General features: G+C 42.6%; 1 protein-coding gene across 2 annotated transcripts in view; it reads left to right on the forward strand.

The window, feature by feature from the left end:
* Positions 1-25,050, forward strand: part of ADGRL3 (adhesion G protein-coupled receptor L3) — a 481,237-nt gene that overhangs the window by 436,525 nt on the left and 19,662 nt on the right. For both annotated transcript variants that reach the window (XM_058838032.1, XM_058838033.1), the window contains 3 exons: positions 15,191-15,359; positions 18,121-18,246; positions 20,876-20,972. In XM_058838032.1, the coding sequence (XP_058694015.1) occupies positions 15,191-15,359; positions 18,121-18,246; positions 20,876-20,972 (392 nt within the window). The remainder of the gene's footprint in view (positions 1-15,190; positions 15,360-18,120; positions 18,247-20,875; positions 20,973-25,050) is intronic.

The raw sequence follows: 25,050 nt of genomic DNA on the forward strand, positions 1-25,050 counted from the left end.
TGCCATGACCTGGCATGGTCCTTTGGGTGAAGCTTTTGTTTCCTAGGTGCAGCTTCTCCCTTGAGGGTTGGGAGGAAGGGGAACTGCACTATGCCCAAATGCGGGAGACCCCAGTGAGCTCAGAAGTCCTCAGAGCCCTTGTTTGCCTGGGTCATGGGGAGTCTTCTCTGCAGGGAGCCTCAATTTCTCCTGCCATTGCTCTGCTATAAAATTAAATTAGAGCTGCAATCCCTCCTGGATGTCCAGGATTGATCCCAGAAAGATAGTCTGTCATTTGGTCTTGGATGAAGCATTAAAGGCATGGTACATTTAATAGCATTTGTCAATATGGCTACTTGTAATGCATTTGTGCTATGGGATTGTTCACTGAGAACAGTCTCTTTAAGGTTACCCACACAAAATCATCTTACAGTATGACATTTAAATTACAAACTAGAAAAAAAAAAAAAACAACAAAACCCTTATAATTAAAGCAGAAATAATAAATGCCTACTGAATAATTTTCTTGAGCTAATATCTAGTATCTTTGTTTAAAATGCCAGGAATTTATACAACCAGTTGCATCAATTATAATGTCATTGTAAAATATTTTATAGGTTCTTTGGCAGATGAGTGTCTGTTCCTGATTTGACTTCATTAAAACGTTTTGAAAACACAAGCAATTAAAATACTTTTAAGTATGTTGCTGATACTCTTCCAAATGTGTTGCTTCATTACAAATTACTTTTTATGCTTGAGAAAATAAGAGCAACATAACATAAACTTGAGAAGATGCCAGACTCACCCTAGGAAGTTTATCAAACCAAGCATTTCAGAACAGACTTGATTGTAATCTGAATACCTAAGCAGGACATCATTAAGTCTCTAAATTCAAGACGTGTTGTCTCAGTGTTGGATGTGCTTGAATTAGGAGGAAGTGCAGCTGGTAACAGAGAGGAGAATTCACCTTGGAGGGAAGTTTCCTAGGGAAGCAAGGGGCTTGCAATCTCCAGAAAATTTTTCAGTAAGATCACAATTGTCTTGTAGATATGATCATCGTCTTGTTGCAGGGAAGATTGTGGTCTTCCTGTGCAGCCACTGGCACTAAGTCAGTTGCAAAACGTGAATGTGTTACAGCAGCTCTGGAATAAAAAGTCACAGAACATATGATTTCACAGGAGACCTCATGGATCCTTTCTGGGCTTCCCTCCGTGGGTCTATGGGGTTAGTGAAAAGGCACCCAGGTCCCAGAGCTTTGCATCTTGTTGTATCAGTTTCTGTTTAATAAAACAAACTGAACCAAGGGCTTGCATTGGAGGGCCCCTTGCTGCCATCTGCATGTGACAGCTTTACAGCACATGGAGAGCTGAATGAGAGTTTGTTCTCCCAGCTCATTTCCTAGCATTACTCTGAGTTAGGCTGTGGTGAAGCTCTCGCAACATAAATCCTGAGCCTGTTTAACAACAGCAAAATACTTGATTCCCTATGGCAACGTAAAAATAAAGGCCATAAAATATTTTAATAGGCTGTTAATAAGTGCCCTGCAATCTGGTCCTTGCCTATGTCACTTTAAAGGTTAGAAATACATTATGAAGTATAGAAAATAGAGAGCCAAATAACTCCACTTAAATTAATGAACTTGATAAGGGATCAGGTGTCACCTGGGATACCTTTAATTACTGCACCAACAGAAAAGCCATTCAAAGGGCAGTGCCTGAACCAGATGTTGTGCAGCTGATAGATTTGTAGGCACTGTGCAAAGTTGTAAAAATAAACTTCCCTAACCTTCAGGAACAGTCCCTGGATTATTGTGCCAGCATGGGAGATTCTGACATTCCTGCTGTGGGGCACTGGTTACCCAGGGCTTACCCAGCAAGAGATTTGATGAGTACAGAGCTGGTTTATTTTTGTCCTTGTTAACTTTTCTGGCTTAGCCCAGCACTTTCAAGAGGGAAGTAGGATACCAACAGAATTCAACAACAGAAACCAGTAACCACATGTGGGTCCTTCCACCTGTGCCAGTGGCATTCTTCCTATATGACAGGTTGGTACTGAGCCGACTCAGTGGGTTGTACCCACTGAGACAGCAAGATTCGTGCTCTAGTCCTGCTTTTGAGGCATGTAGCCAGGAAAAGATGTGAGCCTATGTGTGTGGAATATGTTCAGAGCTGCAAGAGTTTCTGTGCCTGCCACTGATGCCAGGAGGACATTGGCTTCCATTTCATAAGAGGTACCATCCCCCAAAGTAGCATGCTTTTACCTAGGCCCTTATGAAAAAAGTTCTGTTTGATGTCTTCCTTCAGTATATTTACACAAAAATTTTAAGGCTTCATCCAGAGTGGGGATCTCTTCTGCCCTTTAAAGATCTCTTTAGTGACACAGACAAGAATGCCCAAACAGCTGCCTTTTGGGTGGTGTGTGTAGCTTCTCACCATGCTTCCCCAAACACAGGCTGGGAGGGGATTTTCCTTCCCAGTCTTTTACAATGGCTTTTTCTGAGTGCTTGAAGTCCACTGTGGCTGTTGCTCTTTCATCTGTGTGTGGCTTGTTGGCAAACACAGGTGAGCAGAGATGTGCGGAGAGGAGAGTTGTTTAGTCCTCGGCAGCTCTGCCCACTTCACACGTATCTCACTCCTGGCCCATCTCAGGCTAAAAGTGGGATGCAAAGGGTGCACAAAAGGGCTCTTGAGCACAAACTAATTTACTGTCAACAAATGTAGCCAGGAAGATGTTGTTTTGGAAGATTTATTCCCCCAGCCCTTAGGAGCTTGCAGGGAAGGCACATCTTTTAAGCCAGGGACTACGTAAGCTTTTTGAATGGCGAAAGCCTGCTGTGCTGCTTGCACCTGTAGCCTGTGAGGTGGAGACTGTAGGCATATCAGCACAGTATTGATGCACTCTTGCTAGCAGATGGCTCCTCATGAGGATGTGTTACCAGCTGGAATTCTTTAGAGCAGCTGTGAGGCTGTTTTCCCGGAGGTTGCTGCTGTGTGGAGTGATTTCTGGAGCCAAGCAGCTCAGAGTCTCTCCTTCGTGCTTTTCCATTGTGCAGGGAAGATGTTAGATGTGCAAAATGTCTCAGACTGTCGCAGACAAGACTACACTGAATCCTTTTCGTATTCACATTCCTGTAGGAAGCCTTATGAGACAACAGAAAATGTGTTACACATTCGGTTCTTTAACAGTTCTTCCATTTTCCATCCATCAGCTCCTTTCCAGGTGGTCAGGCCTGTACTGTGGCAGCTTGCACACCAGGTTTCCATCCAGCCCATGCCAGATGCTGCAGCACAACAAACCATCCACGTTTCCAGATGCTTAACCACCATTCTCTGTGCAAAACAGGGTTTCAGATGAAGCCTCTCCTAAAATGGCTTTGCACAGTGTGGCAGTGCAGTGCTTGTTCTGCAGCCGTTTAAGTACTACTCATCCAAGTCATCATGGTTATAGTGAGGGGAAAAAAAGAGGGGCTACACTGATGGTAATCCAGATGTGTTCTTGAGGATACCTAGTGAAATCTGAGCTCTTGTCTTTGCTGCAAGCTCTCACTGGGCACTGTGTGGGGCTCATTAGTTAATGGCATGGAAAACTGCTGGAAAATTGGGAGGGGAGTGCAGTCATTTAGCTAAAAAAAGGCAAGTCCTACAAACAGATTAAGAGGGTTGGTTCATCAGTGGGGGCCCAGCAGCTGCTGCACCTGAAGTTGCAGTGGACTTTTCCAAATGGCTGGAGGGGAGAGGATCTCTCTCAGCAGAGACTAGAAGCCATCATTTTCTCTCCTTACACACATAACCTTTCCTTTGAAGTTCCCATGGGCATCCATCCCTTCCCTCCCTGGTGCTGCCTGGTTGTGGTTGAGTCTGTTAGTGTTTCCCCGGGCCAGACCAGACTTCCTGACATTCTTCTGTGCTGTAGTATGTGGCAATGAGATTTTATTTTGTTTACTTTGGAACAGTAAGACGTCAGCTGTAGCTGCCAAGAACAGTTGCAGACCCACGAGAAAGAAGGCAAGAGGCAAAGGGCTTTGCCAGTTTGTTTCCCTTTTTGTCCCGTTTTATTGCGTTATTGTTTTAGTCAGGGTGTAGCTTCGGCTGTGCCATAGGCCACCTGGATGCTCTTTAGAAAGCACAACATGTAGGGACCCCTTCAAAGAGGAGCATGTGAGGCTATAGTCCTGGGTTTATTGGAAAAACTCATTTAGTGTAGTAGAAACTCACCTGAAAGTCATCCTGAAAATTTAATTTTCTTTCCTTCAGACAGGGAGGCCCAGGGTCTTAGATGGGAGAACCTTTTGTTGTTAAAGAGGCAGTGTTAATTAGGGACCTTGAGATAGTTTAATCCTGGCATTAATCACTGTAGTTCTGCTGTTTTCTTCCTTTTGTGGAAGCCTGCTCCCATCCCATCTTCCACAATGAAAGAATAAGCACTATATCAAAACCATGAAATTCCCTAGAAAAACATGTATTTATTCTGAGCACACAGGAGATAATGTTTTCAGGCATTGTGACTGGATTCACAAGAACACATGCTGAAATCCCATTAACGGGGATGAAGCAGTAATGTCCTGCATTGCAGTCTCCAGAAATCAATCCTCAAATGACCAAAATGAGCCCTCCTCAGCTTGCTGGCTGCCATGGAAGTTTCAAATGGTCCACAGCTAAAGGCACGCATCCCTGATGGAATGACTAAACAAAAATGTGTATGTTCTCTCAGGTTTCTGAGTGGAAACAAAACTCCTATTTTGTATTTTTTTTCCATAGAAGTCTCTTGCTCAAAGGCTTGCAAGAATTAAATCTAAGAATACACAGCTTAACAGCCAAAAGTAGGAGTCAAATGTAAAGATTTAACCTTGATTATTACTATATAAAACCTTGCAAAGCCCAGTCTGGGCTCTTTCAGGGAGTCTGGCCCAGGCTGTGGGAGGTGAAGGATGGGGAGCACCAGGCACAAAACTGAGAAGCCCCTTTTGAAGATTTTCCTCTTTTAAAACGGTTGCCATAGCCCGCTCTCCCCATATGTTGTATGGGTGTAAGTGATTATCTGCTCATTTTCGTGCTTCAACATATGTATTTTATTTAAAGAGACATGACTAATCCCAGCCCCCAGATTAGCTTGTTGTTTCAGTCCTGTGGGTTTGCTTAAGTCATAAAAAAAATCCTGAGTTAGGTAGAAAATTGAAAACAAAGGTTAAACAGAACTTCCAAAAATCATCTGCAGAAATGTTTAAATTAAATCCTTGATTCAACACAGCGGTACTGTGCTGGCAGGAACAGAGGTTTACCAGTCTAGTTTTATTTACTCAGCTGATTGAAATGCAGAAAAAAGTAAACATCCTGGGTTTGGTGCAGTGGGGAATGAGTTAGACTTTTGAAAATGCAAGATGTTTTTTTCTCCTTTGATATGAAGAGCTTACATTACCAATGAAGAACAATAATTTGTAGCAGGTATGCTTTTACTAATGGAAGATTAATTTGTGCTTTGTTCTAGCCATTTTAGAAACAAAGTAGGAGATAATTAGGATTATTTCCACTTTTTCTATGGAGATTTAAGATCCTCTGTTGGTTTCCAGATCTTCCTTGCTTAATCATAAAATGCTACAACTTAGAAATAGTTTGTGATGACAAAGGGTCTGTAACTGAATATTACATGGGGTTCATCTAGATGACTGGACTTGCAGAACAGCATCACTTTGATCCTTCATTACCTCTGGGTTTGTTCTTGCTTGGGAGTGCAGAGGGAGGACGTGGTACAATGAGGGATTCCAGCTCTTGGGAGCTTGCCCAGCACAGCATCTAGGTGCAAAAGGTCCATTCCTTTATCTTCAGGGTTTTCAGATTTGTGGAGTAAGGGCTGAGAGTCTGGCAACATGAGCACTCCCTATTAGGAGCAGCAGGCATGGAGAGGAAGTTTTCATGCACCCGTGTCCTGACTGGACATTACCCATAACTTAAATAAAACAACAGTGCCTGTACAGAATGAGCTCTCTTTAAAGATTGTCATACAGCCCTACTAACTAAATTAGAAGGATTAACTGAGTGGGCTGTTCAGGCAGAAAGCGTTGAAAAATTTGTTCTTCCCACCCAGCTGTGCTATATGCAGCATTTTTGGACTTCTCTGACATTTGGGGACAGCAGACTCAGAGCACAGCAGCTCCAGGGATGGCTTCTGGAAAGGAGTCATCCATGGATTCCTGTTCCAGAAGAGGATAATCTGATCCTAGGGAAGCAAAAGGGCTCCTGAGACAGTGTTTGGGTCTGGATAAACTGGAAGTGTGTTTAAGCAGTGCCTGGGACATGCAGACAGCACATTCTCCGTCACCAAAATCTTAACAGGAGTTAAGTTGCAAGGATAAGCAAATGATCTGGACACTTTGGAAAATGAAGAATAGCTTTTTCCTCCTTTGGAAAACCTCCCCCTCCACAAAGTTTAGATATTAGCCATGGAGTACTGAGCTGGGTATTAGAAACTTCTTCCCTCAATTTCACTGTCCCAGAGCTCAGGCCAAAATCTCTGTGTTGCATATGGCCTTTAGAGAGAGTACCATGTCTTCACAGCCTGATGGTCATAGAGTCATAGATTTATAGAATATCTTCAGGATCATTTAAGTCCAGCTCCTGGTACAACATGGGAGAACACCCAAAAGGCATTTTCCAAGGCTTCTTGAGCTGTGACCACTTCCCTGGGGAGCCTGTTCCAGTGCCCAAACACCCTCTGGATGAAGAACCTTTCTCTGACATCCAATCTAAATGTGTCCTGACACAACTTCAGACCATTCCCTCGGGTCCTGTCACTGGTGACCACAGAGAAGAGATCAGTGTCTACCTCTCCTCTTCCCCTCATGAGGAAGCTGCAACTGCAGTTGCAAGGTCTCCCCTCAGCCTCCTCTTTATCAGGCTGAGCAATCCAAGAGTTGTCTCAGCTCTCCCTGGGTCCTGAGTAAGAAAGCACCATGCTCTTTAGTCCCCTGGTTAACTCAGTGCTGCTCCTATATAGCCTTCATCTGCTTCTCTGCATGAGCAGACTTGAACAGGCAGCCTAAAACAAACCCAGAAAAGCCACTTGGAGTTGGCACAAACTGAATTATTTACAAGCTTCCTACCAAGATAAGGTATGGCACATTTATATTTTGCCCGAGAGCCGAGCTTGTGAGCACCTGAGAGGCAGAAGCCCTGCCAGAGCTGGAAAAACATCTGAGACTGCACTTTTGTCTGCATGCCTTTTCTCCCCCCAGAGATGTTGATGGCAGCATCTAATTTCATTTGTTGCACTCTGCTGCTGTTTGAGTTTTTCACAGGAGGGTCTGGTTGATATCTGATTGTTTTGGTTTGGGGTTTTGGTTGTTTACCTCTGTTTTTGTGATGGTTGTATTAATGTTGAATGGTGATTGTAAAGCACTAATCTTCCCACTGACAGGTGTCGTCCTTTCTGAATCTAAAAAAAAAAAGAAAAAAAAAAGAAAAATCAATCAGTGGTTATTGATTTGAGAGTGTCCTGGAAGATATTAAATACCTACAATCTTTCTGTGAACTCATAAATCATGATTATTGTTTTAAAAGGCCATACATTTTAAGCACTTTGTCAGCAAGCCCTGCTGGTGCTATTTGGATAATAAAAATGTGTCTAAAGGCTTTGCTGAATCCATATAGTGTGGAAACAATTAGATATGTGGTTACACATCAGTGTGGCTTGAATAATTGTGCCATGCCTTTGCAAAGTTAGGAGGAAGGAAATAAACAGGGTAAGCAATTCTGAGGGTAATTAATTACTTACGGAAAATGAGATGAACTTAACAGAATTGCTCTTTCCAATTGCAATAATTAAGGACAAGTCTGAGAAAGCAGGACATGACTTCCCTGGGTGAGCTGCAGGAAAAGGGATGATGCTTTGCCTTCAGCAGCAAAGTCCAGCTGCTGGTTGCCCCAAATCATAGGCTTAGGCATCACATAGGGCCAAGGAAGGTTTGGCCTCATTTGTCTGAATAATCTTTGCATCCATCTACTGATGGAAATCAAAAGTGACTGTGGCTTTCAATATATATTTCAATATATATTTCAATATATAAAAAATTCCAGGTGGTAAGGCCCCAACCTTTACAGCTCTCCAAGGCATGTAAAGGCAGGAGTTTCTCCTGCAAATGAAGCTGTGGCAGGCTCAGTGACCCCCAAGATGGTTACTGATGTTGAGGGGACTGACCACCTACTGTCGAAGATGGTGTGGGAGCCAGAAGATGAGACTGGTAAATGATGACTTGGAAGGCTGTGTGATGAGCACCAACAGCCTAAGGAAGGAGAATAGGAAGCCATTTGGCTTCATGCCATCAAGGTGGTAACGTTGTCATGAAATGCAAAGGCAAAATCCTTTAAGCACTCTTTTATTGCTTGCTATTGATTTTTCTCGCCATGAAGATGCTCCTTCACTAATTAACGATGAACCCGTTTGCTTTAGGAGGGGAGTACTGGACTTTCCAACTCCTTCAATAAATCAATCTTTTCTAATCCTTGAAATTAAAAAAAAAAAAAAAGCAAAACATCCCTATTACTTTATATCAGCAGGCAGTGGGGAGACACAAAAGCACTTTATTTTGTGTTTCCCTCTGCTTGCCTGCAGGAAACATCTGCCTCTCTGCTTTATTTGCACCATGTTAAAATTAATTCCATGGGTCTTTCTGAATGCTTTTGAGGGGCCACATCATCCATCTGTTTTTATTTGGGTTTCATCACCCCTAACAGCTACTAAAGGTCCTATATATTCATTTTGGTGTTTTTCCTTGCTATCCAGACAGTTATTTTGGGGCCCAAGGCATCAGTCCATGTGCTTACTGAGCCTTTTCCTGCTATCATAGAGATGGGGAAATACTTGGAACTGTCAAAAGAGTGATAAATTAAAGTTAAGTAAAGTTAAACCATAAAGAATTCTATGGAATTATAATATGTAAAGTCAGTTATGTAGGGTTTTATTAAAGGCTTAGGTTTACTGTAAATGTGGCTCAAAACTATACTTTGTTAAACTAAGAAAAAGAAAAAAAGCTCTTTTCAAAGTATAAGAAGGCCAGCCATTATTCTTTTTAAATGAGAGATGAATAGCTGCTTTCTGATAACAGACTTTCCCTGTTCAGCAGTGTTTTAGAACCAATCTTCATGTGAAGGTAAATTCTTGACTTTTCCTGCTGCAAAAAAAGTGAAAGCTGTAACATTTCACGATATTGCTAATCTAGGTATATGAAAGTCATTTGCTTCATGTAATGAATGTTGCAGTATGTCTGTAACTGTTTTGGGCTGTCCATGTGTATCCCAGCAATTCAGTCTCCTTGAGTCAAAATGGTATTTATTGGGATTTTAAAAGGATAGGCTGTACAAAAGGGGTTCCTGAGCTTAGGATGAATTAGTTTTGAAATTCTTTAAGCATCTAAACAAGGATAATTTTAACGACTTTAAAAAAAAAGTATTGCTCTGGAAATACCACAGGAATATAGAAGGTAATGTGAGCAATCCTTTCTCATCACTGAAGGAGAAGGTACTCTGGGAAATTGAAAGACATCTAACTTAAATAAGATTTTGAAAGAGTTTTACATGATGTGTAATTAACCTTAAGAAGTCTTTGCCCCAAGGTAAAGTCAGGGCTTTTTTAAGATTAGAAAATGAATTAGGTATTTATACAGATTGGTAGACCATCCGCTATCCATCATCTGGGCTGCAAAGAAACACAAGGGAGGTGAGGTAAGATTCCACAGGTTCAATGAATAATGCAGCCACTAAAGATCAGCTTTTTACCTTCAGGTATTTGAAAGTGAAGCCTCCACCTAAGCCATCATTCAGGTTTCCTCTGCAGTCAGTAGAGAAATGCTTTTCTTCAGGGAATGGCTGAAGCCCTGCCTACCTTAAATACCTGTTCTTTTAAGGGATAAATTCCTCTTTAGGGGTACCAGTCTGACATTAACTGTGGAGGGAGCAGAGTCATATAATATAAATGCAATGGGCTATATCCCATACTGTCAGGTACTGCATGAATTGAGCCAAATCTGGAGATAGCGCTTTAGATGCAGTATCTCAGGCTGTGCTAGGCTAGATTTTTCCAAAAATTTCTGCTTCAATTATTACTTGCCTTTACTCCTAGTGAATATAATCTCACTTTTCCAGTCAGCACCTCTATTCTTCTGGGAACCGAGGCTCTTCCAAGGCTTTTCTCTTGTCTAAGTGATGGGTTTTATGTATTGCAGATAATGACACAGTATTACTGCTGCACTGATAGGTTTCACAGACTTCACCAGGGGTAAAAAAACCCAAAACATTCTGAAGTAATTTTTGTCAGAAATTGTTACTAACACGAGAGTTAAGCTTCTTACAACATTTGAGTTGGTGAAATGAAAAGGATTGTATTTCATGAGAGATATAAGAGACTAAATTTGATGGCCCCTGTGTGTAGAGAATTAAAATGGGAGTTAGGCATCTTTGAAAATCTCACTTCTTTAGGCACCTGTTTGCTTTTGTGATTGGGCCCTAGACACACCCATGTTGGAAACAGGGTAAAAACTGCTAAGGTCTTTTTGGTGGTTTTCTTCTTAGCTGCTTTGAAGTGTTACCCTCAAGTTCAAAGGGAAACTGAGTTTACCAGTTTTGCATTTTGTCTGTAAAAAGATGAAATGGAACCTTCAGCTGCCTTGAAGAAACACTATTATGGGTTGCTGAAAAACTTTGTAAGGGTCTGGATAGTAAGAGCAACATGAAAAAAAATTATAATTCTGTACTTTTATAATCTAGTACTGATTGCTTTTCGGTATAAAGTCTTTACCATAGAACCTGCACGCTTGTGAACTCAGTAATAGAAATCCAGGCCCTGCTCCTGCCCACATTGCTGGGCTGACAGCTCCAGATTGTCTCGTATCTTCATTTCATTTAATTGCATGGTAGGGGAGCTGCAGGTTGCCAGTATTGACCAGAGGAGGTCTCAGCAGGATGGACTGGCTCTGGTTGACAGGGGTAATGAGATGAGCATGTTGAGCCATCCTCCATCTCTGGCACCCATAGGGGTTTCTGTGAGGGATGGCGGGTTTGAAAGCTAGGTGTCAGCGGGGAGAGGAGGCCTGGGAGTTGTTCACATCACCTGTCACACAGGCAGGGTTAGGCACACAGCGTGTCCCAGAAGAACAGGGAGACTCCCCGAGGAAAATGGCAGTGATGGTGACAGGAGCTGAGTGATCCAGCTTGGTTTCTTCATCACTGCAGTGAGCTGCTTTTCACCCTCGCCTGACAGAGGCCTTTCCTTGCCCTTCCCCATGAAATGGTAATAGATAGGTCCATGCCATGTCACCCAGGGCTTCAGAAGATCTGATGTCATTACCTCAAGACTGCTGCAGTCTGATTCATAATGTGGCAACTTGGAAGTTCCACTTTGGAAAAGTAAATGGCAATAAAGATAATCCTGTAACACACTCCAGCCCCACAGGCAGGCAGTTCTGGAGGCATGGTGAAGTTTTGCCACATGAATATGTGAAAGCCGCCTGTGGTGGCTATGCTGGGGTTTCAAAACTCCGAGGACAGCCATGACATTTGGAAGATATTTCAAAGCCAATTGACAGCTGTGGGATGGTAGCCAGGAGGGGTAGCTGCAGCACACGGCTAGTGATGCCTGCCTCTGTGCATTAAGCCAGCATTCCCACTCATGTTTCAGTTCCCTGGGGAAGCAAGCCAGGCTGGCTGGTGTGTTCCAGGTGCACCTGGTGCTGTTCCACCTCTGGTTTTAGTGATGGCTGGTGGGAGAAGGGAGGGGAGCTAGCAGTAAACTCTACTCTCTATGTCATTATATTTCTAATGTTGGTGTTCTTGTCTTTATGTCTATGCATTCTTTAGCTATGAGGATAACAGACCCTTCATCAAGTAAGAATGACCTGAATGGCTGATAAATTTCATTTATCAGTGTGGTCTCATGAACCAGCTGTCAGATCGATATTGAAAAATCATTAAAGCTTCTGTCATTCGCTTTTGAGGCAGAAGAGCAAACTGTGCAGGAAAATGGTCAGGCATACAGCTAAGGTGCAGAGTAAATGTGCTGCATGTGTATTGCCAACCAATTGTCACCTAATTTGCTTTGTATTCCTTAATTGGATGTTACTTGAATTCAAGGTGTAAGTTCCAAAGTTAATCCTGTGTGGTACAGACTTGTTTTACCAGCTGCAGCCTCTGGTCCACTGTGCTCTGTCTGGGATTGCTTTATGGTAGTATAAATACAGAAGCAAATTTTCTAAAAGGTGCATGGCTGCTGTACCCCATGATTCCCTTTCTAGTTAATGGGAGCAGTGCAAGCAAATCTGTGTGCATTGGAGACCCCTTGCTCATTGAAGTACCTCCTAATTGTTCCTAATTGTAAACCACTGATTTTCAGATGTACCAAAAATCGGATATTTTTGTTTAATTGCAATAAAATTCCACAACAGAAAAGAAAAGCCAAGGAAAAGCAGTAGCAAGTCTGTACAAGGAGTAAGACAAAAACCTCAAGCTGCACCAAAAAAAAAAAAAACAACCCAAACCTGTAAAGAAAGCCAAAAATGCCTAGAAATTGCGTACCTTAGGGCATCTGTGCTCTTTCTCCTGCAACCAAAAAATGAATGTGCAGTAGCACAAAATAGAAGCAAATCGACTTTGCAGTAGACTTTCAGTTTGTTCTTCTGGTGAAGAGTCCTTTGTGTGTTTGTTCCTTCAGCACCATTCCCATGTTCTCTTCCATCGCTTGGTTCTGTTTTTTTCTGTGGATGTGGGATGGAGCTATTCACAGTAACTTCCACGTCCTCTTTATCGCCGCCTCTTGTTTTCTGAGACACTGTAAATGTGTGCAGTTTGCACTGGTGGAGGTCTTCTAACCCAGATTCCTTTCCATCACTGAAGGTAGCATTTCTTCACTAAATAACTATTTCATTCCTTCACAGCTCTGCAGCCAAAGGCTCTTTAGTCAGATTCAAGAATGGGCTGTGCTTCAGAGCAGAATATTTTTCTGATTTCCAAGGAATAACTTTTAACATACTCTGGAAGTGCAGGAAGCTTTTATCTGGGGATGAGAAAAGAGGAAAGAGAAAAAAAAACGGGGGAGGGGGGTGGTTTCCACTTAATTTGCTCTTCTTTTTTTTGGTGAAAAAGAAAATTATTTGTGTTTTATTAATTGGTATGCAACTGGGACAATAGCATGCTCTCACTGATGGTGGAATCTTGGGGAGAAAAGTATCCCAAGTGACTAAGCTGTAAACTTTATCTAGTGGCTATCTTTCTGAAGGATTGTGAGAGTGTATTTTCAGTTTGCAACACGCTAAATATTTATTAGTAGGATTGACTGGAAATGCTTCAAAGGAGCTGTTCTGGTCTGCTAGGTACATAATAGTGATTTTTAAAGAACTGTCTTAATAAGTGGTTACCTTAGGGAGCTCTTCTGGTCATGTGGTTAAATAATACATATTTTATAAACTTCAGTGGAAGACTTAATGCTGCATTTTCATTCTATTACCTGAAGAAAAAAAAAATAAAACAAACAACAAAAGACTTGAATACAACATTGGTATGCTTTTGTTTGTGACAAGCCCTGCTAAAAGGAAAATGATTCTAAGGCTGTAGCTGCCATGACATCTCCATAGCAGAGATTGTCTGTCTGACCTCTGCAGGACTGCTTTGTCCCCCCAAGTTGCTGCTGCTTCATCTTTCTCCCCCTTGCCCCATGCTGTGCTTAGCAGATGGAAGCCCAAACCCAAACCACATTCCCACAAGGCTGAAAGGGCTTGGAAACATAGGCAGGTCTTTGTTCCTGCGAGCCCTTTTGCAGCACCTCAGGGGGCCTTGGGGCAGACAGGGGAACAGAGGTGCTGGCTCACTGCAGTCTTGTCTGATTTGGGATACAGAAGGGCTAAACAGTGAGGAAGGGGTGCAAAGATTGGATATCATTGCATTCATTTTTATGATGTTACACCTAATGATAACAGGGGATGGCAGAAGAAAACCAAAGCCTTTAGGTAAAGAACAAACAGATATTCAAGGTGCTTCTTGCTTTCCAGGTAGAAGTTTGCTCCCTCCCCTGTGCAGCAGCAATTCCTTTAAAGTTGTAGGTAATACATCATGTGAAGACTAGGCTAGGAGCAGTACAGAGTTCCTGGGCTGCTTCTCATACTTCATCTCTTGTCCTGGTATTTGAAGATCAGTCTTTGAGAAGGTAATTTAGGAGATGACTAAATGTTATTTAGCAGGAAAACATGGAATACTCCTCTTGCCATCCCAGCAGAGCTTCCAGCTTTCCTGAAATACCCAAAAAACCTAACATGCAGCAGTCACCCCATGTCCCAAGATCTGTTGTCCGGGCAGAAAGTCAGTGGGAGAAAGCAGGCAAAAACCTGCTCCCCCTCTTTGTTGGAACAGCATTAGAAGTCAAGAAGTGGCTACACCTCTGCTCCCACTGCCCTCCTGAGGTAGAGCAAGTGATAATCTTAGTTTTGCAGCCCATGTGAGGAAGGATTGCCCCTCCTTTTCTCCTGGCAGAAGTGTGGCAGCAGCTACCGCGTTAGCAAATGTAGTGTGTGAGTGCCTGTACGAGTATACACACTTCCCTCATCACAGGGTGGAAGAAGTGTGAAGCAGCACTGCAAGGAAGATCCTTGTGTGGAGTGGATCTGGCAAGCAGGGAAGGCTTGCCCACCTGCCTGTAGCTGTTTATCTGGCTTACACACATATGGGAGACTAGCTAAAATGCAGCAATACATGTGTCTTGGTGTTAAGTGTAAATAAAGAAGCTAATCCAGCTGGCAGTCCTGTGAAACCAGTGGACACTTAAAAAAGTGACAATCAGAGTTGTCATTTCATTTGGTTTATTTTCTTTTCCTCCATTTGCAGAAATAACATCTACATGTCATTTACATGCACACTGCTTTTATGTATTTAAAAAAGAAAAGAGACATTGTGGTAACAAATGTTGCTTTCGTTATGATAAATTTCTATGCTCATAACACTTCCATTTCCTTGTATTTCCTCAAGCTTGAAGATTTGTAAACTGCATTCAGCTTGAAGACAAAAGCTCCCTATGATTTATTTTGATATGCTATTTTCTTTTTGTTAAAACCAGGGGCAAAAAAAAAAATCTTCCTGCCTGTAGACACATGCCTTCTTTTGTGTAGATGAAAAACCAATCCCGTTCTTTTTTTCTTTTTTCTTTTTTTTCTTTTTTTTTTTTTTTTTGTTTCTCCTAACAGGTCCTGGGTTATAGGTGCAATAGCCCTACTCTGCCTATTAGGACTGACCTGGGCATTCGGACTCATGTATATTAATGAAAGCACAGTCATCATGGCGTATCTCTTCACCATATTCAATTCTCTGCAGGGAATGTTTATATTCATTTTCCATTGTGTCCTCCAGAAAAAGGTAAGACGGACGGTTCCCAGCAGCAAGAGAGGTGGTAACGAGGTGTTTTGTTGCCTAACAACCACATCGTAGCATCTTCTGTGTGCCCTGAATCCATATCACACAGATTTATCTCTGTGCACCTAATAAGGCTGGTATTTAGACTGGAAACCAGCGAGATGCTGGGGAATGAGGTTCTAACAAGGACATGAGGCAGTGGCATTTCAGCAGCCCTGGCAGATGTGTCAGAGGCAAGGGAAAAAGCAGCTGTCAGTTTGCAGGGCCCTGTAACAGGGCTTTGCCTGCTGTCAGCCAGATTCTCCTTCCTTGTATGCCAGTGTGAGATGGGAGAGAATCCAGGAGCATCCAGAAAGTGCTCCCGTGGCTGAGTGCTCACAGCAAAGTGGAGCTTTACATCCTCATTTGCAGTCCCTGCAGGAAATCACCCCTTTGGGTGGCAGCATATGTGGGTTGATGGGATGTAATAGGGGCTGCTTCCCCTGCTTTTTTAAGAACTGAAAGACCTGTGCTCTGCAGCGGTTCATTAGCCTTTGTATTGCTTGGGTTTGATACAGTGTTTTGGAAATCTTCCTCAAAGCAAGCGCAGCAAGTGCTTCTTGGTGGAAATTGAAGTATGTCCCAGTTAACATTTGCAGGATAACAGTGGAGTAACTTAGATAAATTCTTGGGAGGGAAAAAAAATCCCCAACAGAATAAAAATTCTGTGTTTATGTAGATCAAATTTACAGCCTCTGACAATCAGTAATAACTATTTTTAAGAACATTTTTGTTCCCTGCTTAAATTCAGTAGTACAGAGCCCTCCAATTCTGTGCATGCTGATGCTTTGCTATGTCCATTTTAGTTTCAAAGGGCAGTTTACTGAACTAATATAAATATAGGGAAGAGTTTATGTAGATACATGGGTCCCAGTTTCTCAGGGTAACCAGTATCTTGTGGTGAAATGTCTTCTTGAGTAATGTCAGGTCCATCTTGAGATCAGTCCTCCATCTGAGAGCCACGGGCTTGTTCCTCTGTTACTCACATTTTCCTATGCAGGCAAGGGAGATCTGGCCCATGAAAACATAATCAAAATTCATCATAAAAAGTGTGCTCTGTGAGTGATGCCTCTGGAAGGATCTGCAGAGCTGTGAGTAAATGTCATTCTTGAAACCAAAGGAAGACTTTTGGGGTTAAGAGTTTTGTCCTTGTTGCATCTCAAATTTGTCCATCTCAAGAAGCTTAAAAGCTTTATCTAGATGCAACCTCCTGCTGATGATCCCAAATCTTTCAGCAAGAGAGTTTCCAGGAAAGATGATAGTAAGAGTGTAGGAAGCATCACCATTGCTTAATAAATCTGCAGGTGCCTCTCTGTGAGGAGTTTGAATTTCTGCACCATTCTGACTGGTACATCCTCTCACCCCCAGTGCACCCTGCAAAGGGTCAGTCCCTCACTCAGCATCCCTGCACCGCTACACAGCCTCCTTGGCTTGTGGGGTTCTCAGCCAGCATGACAGAATCATTCTCTTTTCTGTCTTAAGCCAATTTACACCCTTAAACCACCACTGATGACTGTGGAATTGTTCCTGATTTACTGATTTACCACGGATTTACCACTGCAAGGTACCTTGCTGTGGGGTGGATGGATCTCTCTGACCTAAGAGCTGAGGGAGGTATTATTTAAAAGGAGAAAAAAAAATTCTTTCCTTTCCTATCTATCATGGCCTAGAAAATCGGCAGAACGCTGCAGAGAGGCAAGCAGTGGGTGGCTAATTAAAGCAATTGAATTATTTTCTCTCAGCAAAGGATTGATTAGGCACTCGAGCATATTGGGCACTTGTGGTATGTGTTTGTCTCAAGCGCTTAAGGAAGAGCCTAATGAAAAAGCTGTAATTTTCTATTTAAATAGTTGTTTCACAGAGTTGTGAAATGCTCATGGAGGGTTTGGCAAAATTTTAAAGCTAACCATGTGCTTCAAGGAATTCCAACTGGTGTTCTGGACATGCATGATGGTTTGGGGGCTTTTTTTTGTCAACGGGTAGCATGACCCTCTTTTGGCTCTTCAGTACAGTCTGCTCACCTTCAGCCCTGTCCCATCTGGTTTCTGGGTATTGCTGCCCATAAAAAGTCACACCTGAAGCTTGGTGGAAGGTTACATCCTGTTCTGCATTAGCCATCGTAGTTCCTCTGAAGCAAAGGAGTTGGCACGGGTTTGACTTCAATGCCCATTTAAAACATGACTGGCTTGCACAGTGCTGTGGAAAAGCAGGCTTCAGCCATCCCCTGAGCATTGGGAATATAATCTCTAATGCTGCTGGTTCTGCTATTTCCTCAAATTTCAATTTGACTGCAAGAAACATTTTTTTATAAAAAAATCAATAGCTTTCATACGTTTCTCTTGGAATTCTTTTTTCTTAGTCCCCTGCCAGAAGCAATAACTTCTAGTACCTTGATGAGCCAATATGCTAGTTTATATCAAATCTACAGCAATATTAATTTTCAGTCATAAATAGTGTACCTGCACTTTCTGCCATGCTCCTTTGATGTGCCTCAGAGGATGCCATAACTGGCTGGTGCCAACGAGCAGCTTTGCCTCAGGGGAGCAGTCTCTTGTGACATCCTGAGCCACGAGCTCAGCTGCAAGGGGTACTGGACTGCACACACTGCAGCAGATTTTGTTTTAACGAAGCACTGAGGAAAAACCAGGGGCTGTGTTGAAAATCAGAAGGCAATGGGCTGGAGGAGGAGCTGCCTGCTAACCGCCAGCGCTCTTTCCTTGGCTAGGTACGTAAGGAGTACGGAAAATGCCTGCGCACACATTGCTGTAGTGGGAAAAGTACAGAGAGTTCTATCGGCTCAGGAAAAACCTCGGGGTCAAGGACACCTGGAAGATATTCCACAGGCTCACAGGTAACCCACGCTCTTTGTTTGTGTCCCAGTGCCATGCCAAGACCCTTCTCAGCTGTTCTGGGAGGAAAGCTCCTCTCGGCACCAAAGGAGCTGCCTTAGGCCTTTCCCCAGTGCACCTGCAGAGATTCCCCTCACTTCCACACCTGAACTCAACACAGTGGCTTCCCCTGAGATGTGATGGCAATTAAATGCCTCTCCAAGAACCTTCTAAATAGTTCTGTTGGGAATAGAAAGTCCAAATTTGCCTTCCAGAGGCAAGGTGTGGTTATCACCTGAGGTGTCCTGCCTGCTCTCTATGGGAAGCAGGAGGTGGGAGCATTTGTCAGCTGTGCTTCATTCCAGTATATACCTTTAACTGTGAGATGAAGGTTGTCACTATCAACTATTAACATGTACAAGACTGATGCTATAAGCACCAAGTATTTTTCTTGTAAAAGAAAATTAAAGGCTACAAGTGTCTTGTAGCAGCCTTCCCAGTGAAAGAGCTTGCTTCCTGACATTCAGTGGTTTGGTCTGTTCTGTGCTTCACACAATTTGTCTTAGCTTATAGACCTCTTAGAGCAAGCCATTGGGGTCAGGCTGTCTTGGTAAGCTACTAGATTTGTTGCCTTTGGTCACCTGAAAATTCAGGATTTGTGTTGTTTGCGCACTTTGAAGATAACTTGTGTGTAGAGATGCAGATTTATGGATGAAAGGTTCGTATAAAATGAAGAAGCTTATTTCTTAATCAATAGAAACCAAACACAAATTTATTCAGTATTAGTAATGGAAGTAATTATACATGACAGTTCCACTATTAAATTTTAAAAAACATGCAGTGAGTAACAGCTTATAACTTTCCAGGAAAACCTAATTTGCAATTTATGTCTTGGAGCAAATAATTATTTATTTGCAGTGGTTTCCAAGATGTCATCCAAAAGCTCCACTTCGGTGTTTTCGTAGGTCTGGTAGCTATGCAGAGCAAATAACAGCAATAGAATATAGAACCTCTCTCCAGTAGGCTATCAAATCCCAATAATGTCCAAAACTCACAATATCCAGCAGCATTTAGGTGGCTGACTTGAAAGTCTCTGGTTATACAAACTTTGCTGCTGTGCTGGTACCCTCCTCTCCAGAAAGAGTTGACTTCAGTGGTCCCCTGCCCCCACCAGTCCCAGCTTAAGAGAACAAGCCCTTTTGAAGGTGAGCTGAGTCTTCTAGCAGAAGTCCTCTTGTGGAGGTGAGGTTTGAGGCACCAAGGAAGATTATTTTGCCTGCAGAAAGGTGTCCTTTGAAGGATGGAAGTTCCTAAGGCCTATTGTAGCCAGGAGAAACCTCATAGAGGTGATGGAGAGTAGATGGAGATCAATCTGAGTTGCTGAAAACATCTGGCTCCTAACGTTAAATAGAGAAGACCATGAGGAGGAAAGCTTCTAAGATCCCTTTATTGTCTGGGAAGCACACAGGAAACAGAATAATTAATCTACAATGGATCATACCAGAAAAATACAATAAATTAAATGTCCAGGTGAAAAATAATTACTGTAAAAGGGCATGGGCCTCATGCCACATGGTACTTCCATTTATAGAGGCTAGTGCATGATTAGGAGATGCTGTTATTCCATGGTCAGTGAGTAATCTAGGACTTTCCAGCCTGGGACCATATGATTAAGCCTTGGTAGATCTCTCACGGCTCAAATCCCACTATGGGAACCAATGGATTTTTGGCACTTAACTTTTTTCCCACAGTGGTGTGTCACAGTGGGAAAAAGGCTTCCCAGACTCCCAGATTACCTAGCATCACTCTCACACAGCCAGGGAAAACGTCCAGTAGAGTCACAGACGTGAGGTGAGGGAGAGTTTCCCTGGGACACCTGGGTTCTCCAGTCATCTTCAAGCAGAGATTGGGATTGAACTGCTCACAAGATGAATTTTGGCTGATTTTTTGGTATTTTGCAAGGTCTAGTTGGGGAGGAGTGAGACAGTGATGTAAATGCCACAGAGGCGGATACTTCACAGCATATTTGAGGAACAAAACAGAAGGCCGACATATTCAGGACATTTTTGCCAGTAGCAGAAGATATACCACAGATGGCAAAACCATCACAGATTTTTCAGTATGGGAACAGAAGTCATTCATTTGTGGGAATTTTTTTTGCCCCCCCTAAAATCCCCAAGATGGAAAATAGCTATAGAAAACTTCTGTTGGTGCAGGGACACCAAGATACAAATCAAGTCTTCTGTTGCACTTCACAAAAAATAAGAAACAAGTTGTCTGAGTATGAGAAGCACATGTGCTTCCGTGTGGGGGTTATTTTTCCATTATTTGGTTCTCTATTGGTAAACCTGTAACTGGCATGGGGTCTGGGTTTCTCTCATGCATGATTTTTTTTTTCTTTTAATTAAGATGTAAGGAATTCAATTATACACTTTTTCTTTGAGCTAGGCATTTGTGTTTCAAAGTAAGTCTAGCAGGGTCTGGCATGCATGAGGCAGGTTACAAAAAAACCGCGACTACTTACTTACAGCTGGCTAGAAACAAGTCACATCCTGAGCTAGATGTGCCAGTAGCCATCTTTAGTGAGGCAGAAAGAAACCTCTCTACAGCTGCTAAAAATTCATTGCCTGCTGTGCTTCAATCCCTCTTCAGAGCCGGATTCGTAGGATGTGGAATGACACGGTTCGAAAGCAGTCCGAGTCTTCCTTTATCACTGGAGATATAAACAGTTCAGCTTCACTCAACAGAGGTAATTATAAACTATTTTTCATCTCACTAACTCTTCTAATGGCTTTAAGGAGTCTGAAATGTGTTGCCTCTTTGCCCCCTGCCTTTTCCTCCTCACCCCAAATGTCACTGGACCCTGTTCTACCACCCAAGAAATGTTACAGTGATAAATGGGAGGAGGTTTTATGGTGGTTGTTTCCTTCTTTTTCTTTTCTTTATTTCGACACGTGCATTTTCAAAAATTGTTGTTTCTGGAAGGAAGCTAGGAAAAGTGAAAGAGAGAAATGAAATTAAGTTGAAATCTGCCCTTTCCCTCAGAAAACTGCTAGTGCCAGAAGCTGCTGATGTGTCAGGCCTCGTTGCTGACAGTGGAAATGGGACATTCCAGCACTGTAAATCCTGTGTTAGGCATCACAGGAGTCCTGATTGTCCTGCATATGTAGCAATGCTGTCATCTTTACAGAAGCAAAAGTGAACAGCAGAACGTAGACGTAAGGAAAAACTGTGCTTGGAACAAAATTGTCTGTGTTGGTGTTAATATACCTAGTTTGAAGAACTGACTGATGTGAACTTTATAGACATCTGTGGAGGAAAGGCTATCAGAAATGTATATGCCAAACAAAATGTGGTGTCTGGCACAAGAGGAAATATGAACAGCTTTTTTACACCAAGTGTTTTTCAGGGAAGTGTAGGAAAGCGGTGGTAACAGAATACCAGAAAAAGAGCCTCAGAGATTGTTTCCTTTCTCTTCCAATACAGCTACTTGAGCAACCAGATGCCAAACTGTTTTGTGTTACCTGTCCAGCTGATGCTGAAATTAAGAAAGGGTGGGATTGAGATTACTGGGCCTAGGTGTTGTCTCATGATGATGAAAATCAAGCATACTTCCAGTCCTGGTGGTTGGTCTGCAAAGCTCAACTGAGAATTGAGTAAGGGCTTTGGTTCCTATTCAGTCTTTATTCTCACAGAATTTCCACCGATTTTAGGGTGAGTTTTGCCTGAGGATAGGCTTGAAGGATTTTGTCTATGCTGAGTAATATTGACTGCTGAGTTCTGGGGGAACTAGGGGTATATGATTCTGTTCTCTGAACATGATACACACTGCCCAAATCTGTGCAGAGGGAAAGGCAGTATGACATGGAGCTGTACTGTTCTTCAACTCACTGGTCTTTTTTGTGCCAGGATATTTTCCCTTGCACTGAAGACTCATTAATAAAGTTGACTGTAAGATTCCATTACTGCAAATGCCTGATTTATCCACATACATTGCCCTCAAATCTCTCTCTGTCTCTGCATCAAAGACTGCAGAGCAGCAGCCAGGCTTCTCTGGGTCTAATGTAGGGGGGAGGTTGGTTGTCACACAGAGGTTCCAGCAAGAGCCACTGTTTTCCCTCAGCCATCTCACTGCTCCAACTCAGTGGCAAACCAAAATGTGTTATGCATGAAATGTTTGCTCCTTTAGTTAGCACAGAAGTTGAACTTGTTCTCTGATGCAGCTGAGGTTACCAAGGGATGTGTTTTAGCAAACAGGATCTTCCAGGTTTCTTAGCAAGAGAAAGGTGTCCTTTTTTGGTTGTGTATTTTTTTCCTGTGCAAAGAGGGGAGTATGACTGTCAGTTGGGACAAGTGAAGAGGCTTCAAGTGGGCAATCTTCATCCCAGTGTGGTGAGAACCTACTAGATGTGCCTCTGATTTAAAGGTCATTTGGGAAATGAACTATCAGGAGAAGCACCTTCAAAGCAGGTTTCATCCAGCTGTTTTCCTAGTGTAACACTGGATGAGGTGAATCACCTGAAGGTCTTGAATCTCTCTGTTGACTACAGAAGCAGCTGGATTAGTGTCTTAGAAGGGAAGCCTTTTAGGTGGAACACTGAAATGACTTGAGTAAGTTTTACAGTTCTACAGTCATCCTCCCTCATTTTCACACAAGCAGGCACAATAATTGTTGTTGTTGGGTTTTGGGGTTTTTTTCCTGGTAAACAGAAGTATTTGCAAAGTGGAGGTTAAAAATATTTCTATGAGAGATGGCATCTCCCATCCAAGCAGCAGGTGGTCAGTTCCAAATGGAAATACACCTGACATGAACAGTAATCCCAGCTGCATGGGACTCCAGGTATTTCTCCCTTTATCCTGTTTATTTCATATGAAAAGCAGCATTCGTGGTCTTAGGGCTTTCCACAGAGCAAACTCTCCAGAGAACTGCAGCCTGAACAGAGCAGTGAGGCAATGTGTTTCTCAGAGTTCTTGTCTTACCCTTAATATTTACATATGTGTTCATCTTTGAAGGAGCTGTTTCATTTATGTTTTATTTACAAGCATACTGTTAAGGCTCAGAGGATTCAAATGTGAACCTTGAACTGTATGGTCAGTGGCTTTCCCTGCCTGAGGTTGATACAACAGCGTCCCTCCCGTTCCTGTCCAAAACTCCCACTCCAGCCCTCCCAGCCTAGACACCTTTTGCACAAAATTATCTGTATTATCCCAAGCTAAACATTATTTGTGTGCTTGCATTATCTCCAGAGCCTTCAGAGAGCAGTCTGTGTTATAAAACAGAAAGAAAATGATCCTTTGTCCCCACAATTGCCTAGCATCCAGGTCCTGGAGCTTAACTCCACATCTCCATGTCCTGGGCCAGCACTGAGTTTTCATGTTTCTGCTCAGAGAACAGAAAGCAGTGAGACATCCTCTGACTGGAGTACTATTTTACTGAAACCTGTTTTTTCCCCTGATATCATTCATCATATTCACAGCCTCCTGCCACATGATAGCAACCTTGGCAAGACTGCTCTAGCTATCCATATTTCCTGTATGATGACTGGCATTTCTGCATGACATCTCATCCCTTCTTCCTTCATGAACCTCCTAGGCATCAGTCTGGAATATGGTGTCTGTGTTAGTGCATCCCTCCTTTAGACATACAGCTATGTCTTTCTGTGATTTAGCAGATAATACACTGCTTATGGCTCTTCTCAGCTTCATACTCTTGTTTATCTACTGTTCCCCTCTCTCCCTGCCAAAGTAATTGGCCACAATGTTACTTTTCTTATTCTCATTTATCACACCAGGAATTTCAGGCATAACCCCAAACTTGCCTGATGTAATGTGTTCTGTAATGAAAACTTTACTCTGTCCTAAGGCATACAAGACTACTTCAGATATTTCCTGAAGTTAGAGTCTAATTACTGATTAATAAAAAGTATGTCTGGCTGTTTCCCCTTGCTGCTCATCACGGCTTAATAGTGATGTGGATTTGGGGTTGCTGTACCGCTGAAATCAGGAGGAAGGGAAGAGAAACTGCCTGTGGATTTCCTTTTTTACTGTCGAATGAAGAGCATGCCTGTCCACCCCATGCACGTGGTCTCAGTTTCACAGTCCAGGGGGATTCCTGCTCCTTGCACTCACACTCTGCAACTCTGTCCAATTTTTCACACCCTGGGTCTGGCTGCATACTTCTGCCATGTCTTTCACATCCAGCCTGTGCTCTACATTTCTTTTCCTAGTGCTGAAAACTTCAGAGGTGTAAAAGCTGAACCAAGCTGATTACCTCATAAGTAGGAAAAAGAAATTTCCCTTTGCCTGCAGGGTGTTTGGTGTCTGATCTCAATACAGGCACTTGGATGCAGTACTGAAAAAGTAGTACAAAAGGAATGCATGTAGGATGGACTGTTTTTGAAGGCTGAAAAGTGGAATGTATGAATGAAAAGCAACAGAGCTTGCCTGAGCTGGGGTACATCCAGTCAGCCACCTCAGGATCATGAGGGATGGGTCTGTTTGCACCTTCAGAGTGTTAATGTCAAAAAGCTCAGCCAGCCTCACAAACAAAAGCAGCCATAGCACAAAACAGCAATGTGACACCAGCCTATTTTATCCATGTCTTAGGTGAGAGGCAATACAGTAATTACTGTCTCTCTTTGGATATGAGTCAACTGGGAGGGATGAAAAATCATCATGAACTATGTGGTAGTTTGTTACCCTTCAGGTTTTCAAGCTGGGGGAAGGGAGGTGGTGGTATGATGTGTGTGATATTTTTTATTTTTTTTCAAAGCAAAAGTGGAAGTTATCTGTTAAAGAAAAGACTGGTCCTTCTTTTGGTAAGGCTT

The sequence above is a fragment of the Poecile atricapillus genome, chromosome 4 (genome assembly GCF_030490865.1).
Source record: "Poecile atricapillus isolate bPoeAtr1 chromosome 4, bPoeAtr1.hap1, whole genome shotgun sequence".
Classification (NCBI taxonomy): Eukaryota; Metazoa; Chordata; class Aves; order Passeriformes; family Paridae; genus Poecile; species Poecile atricapillus.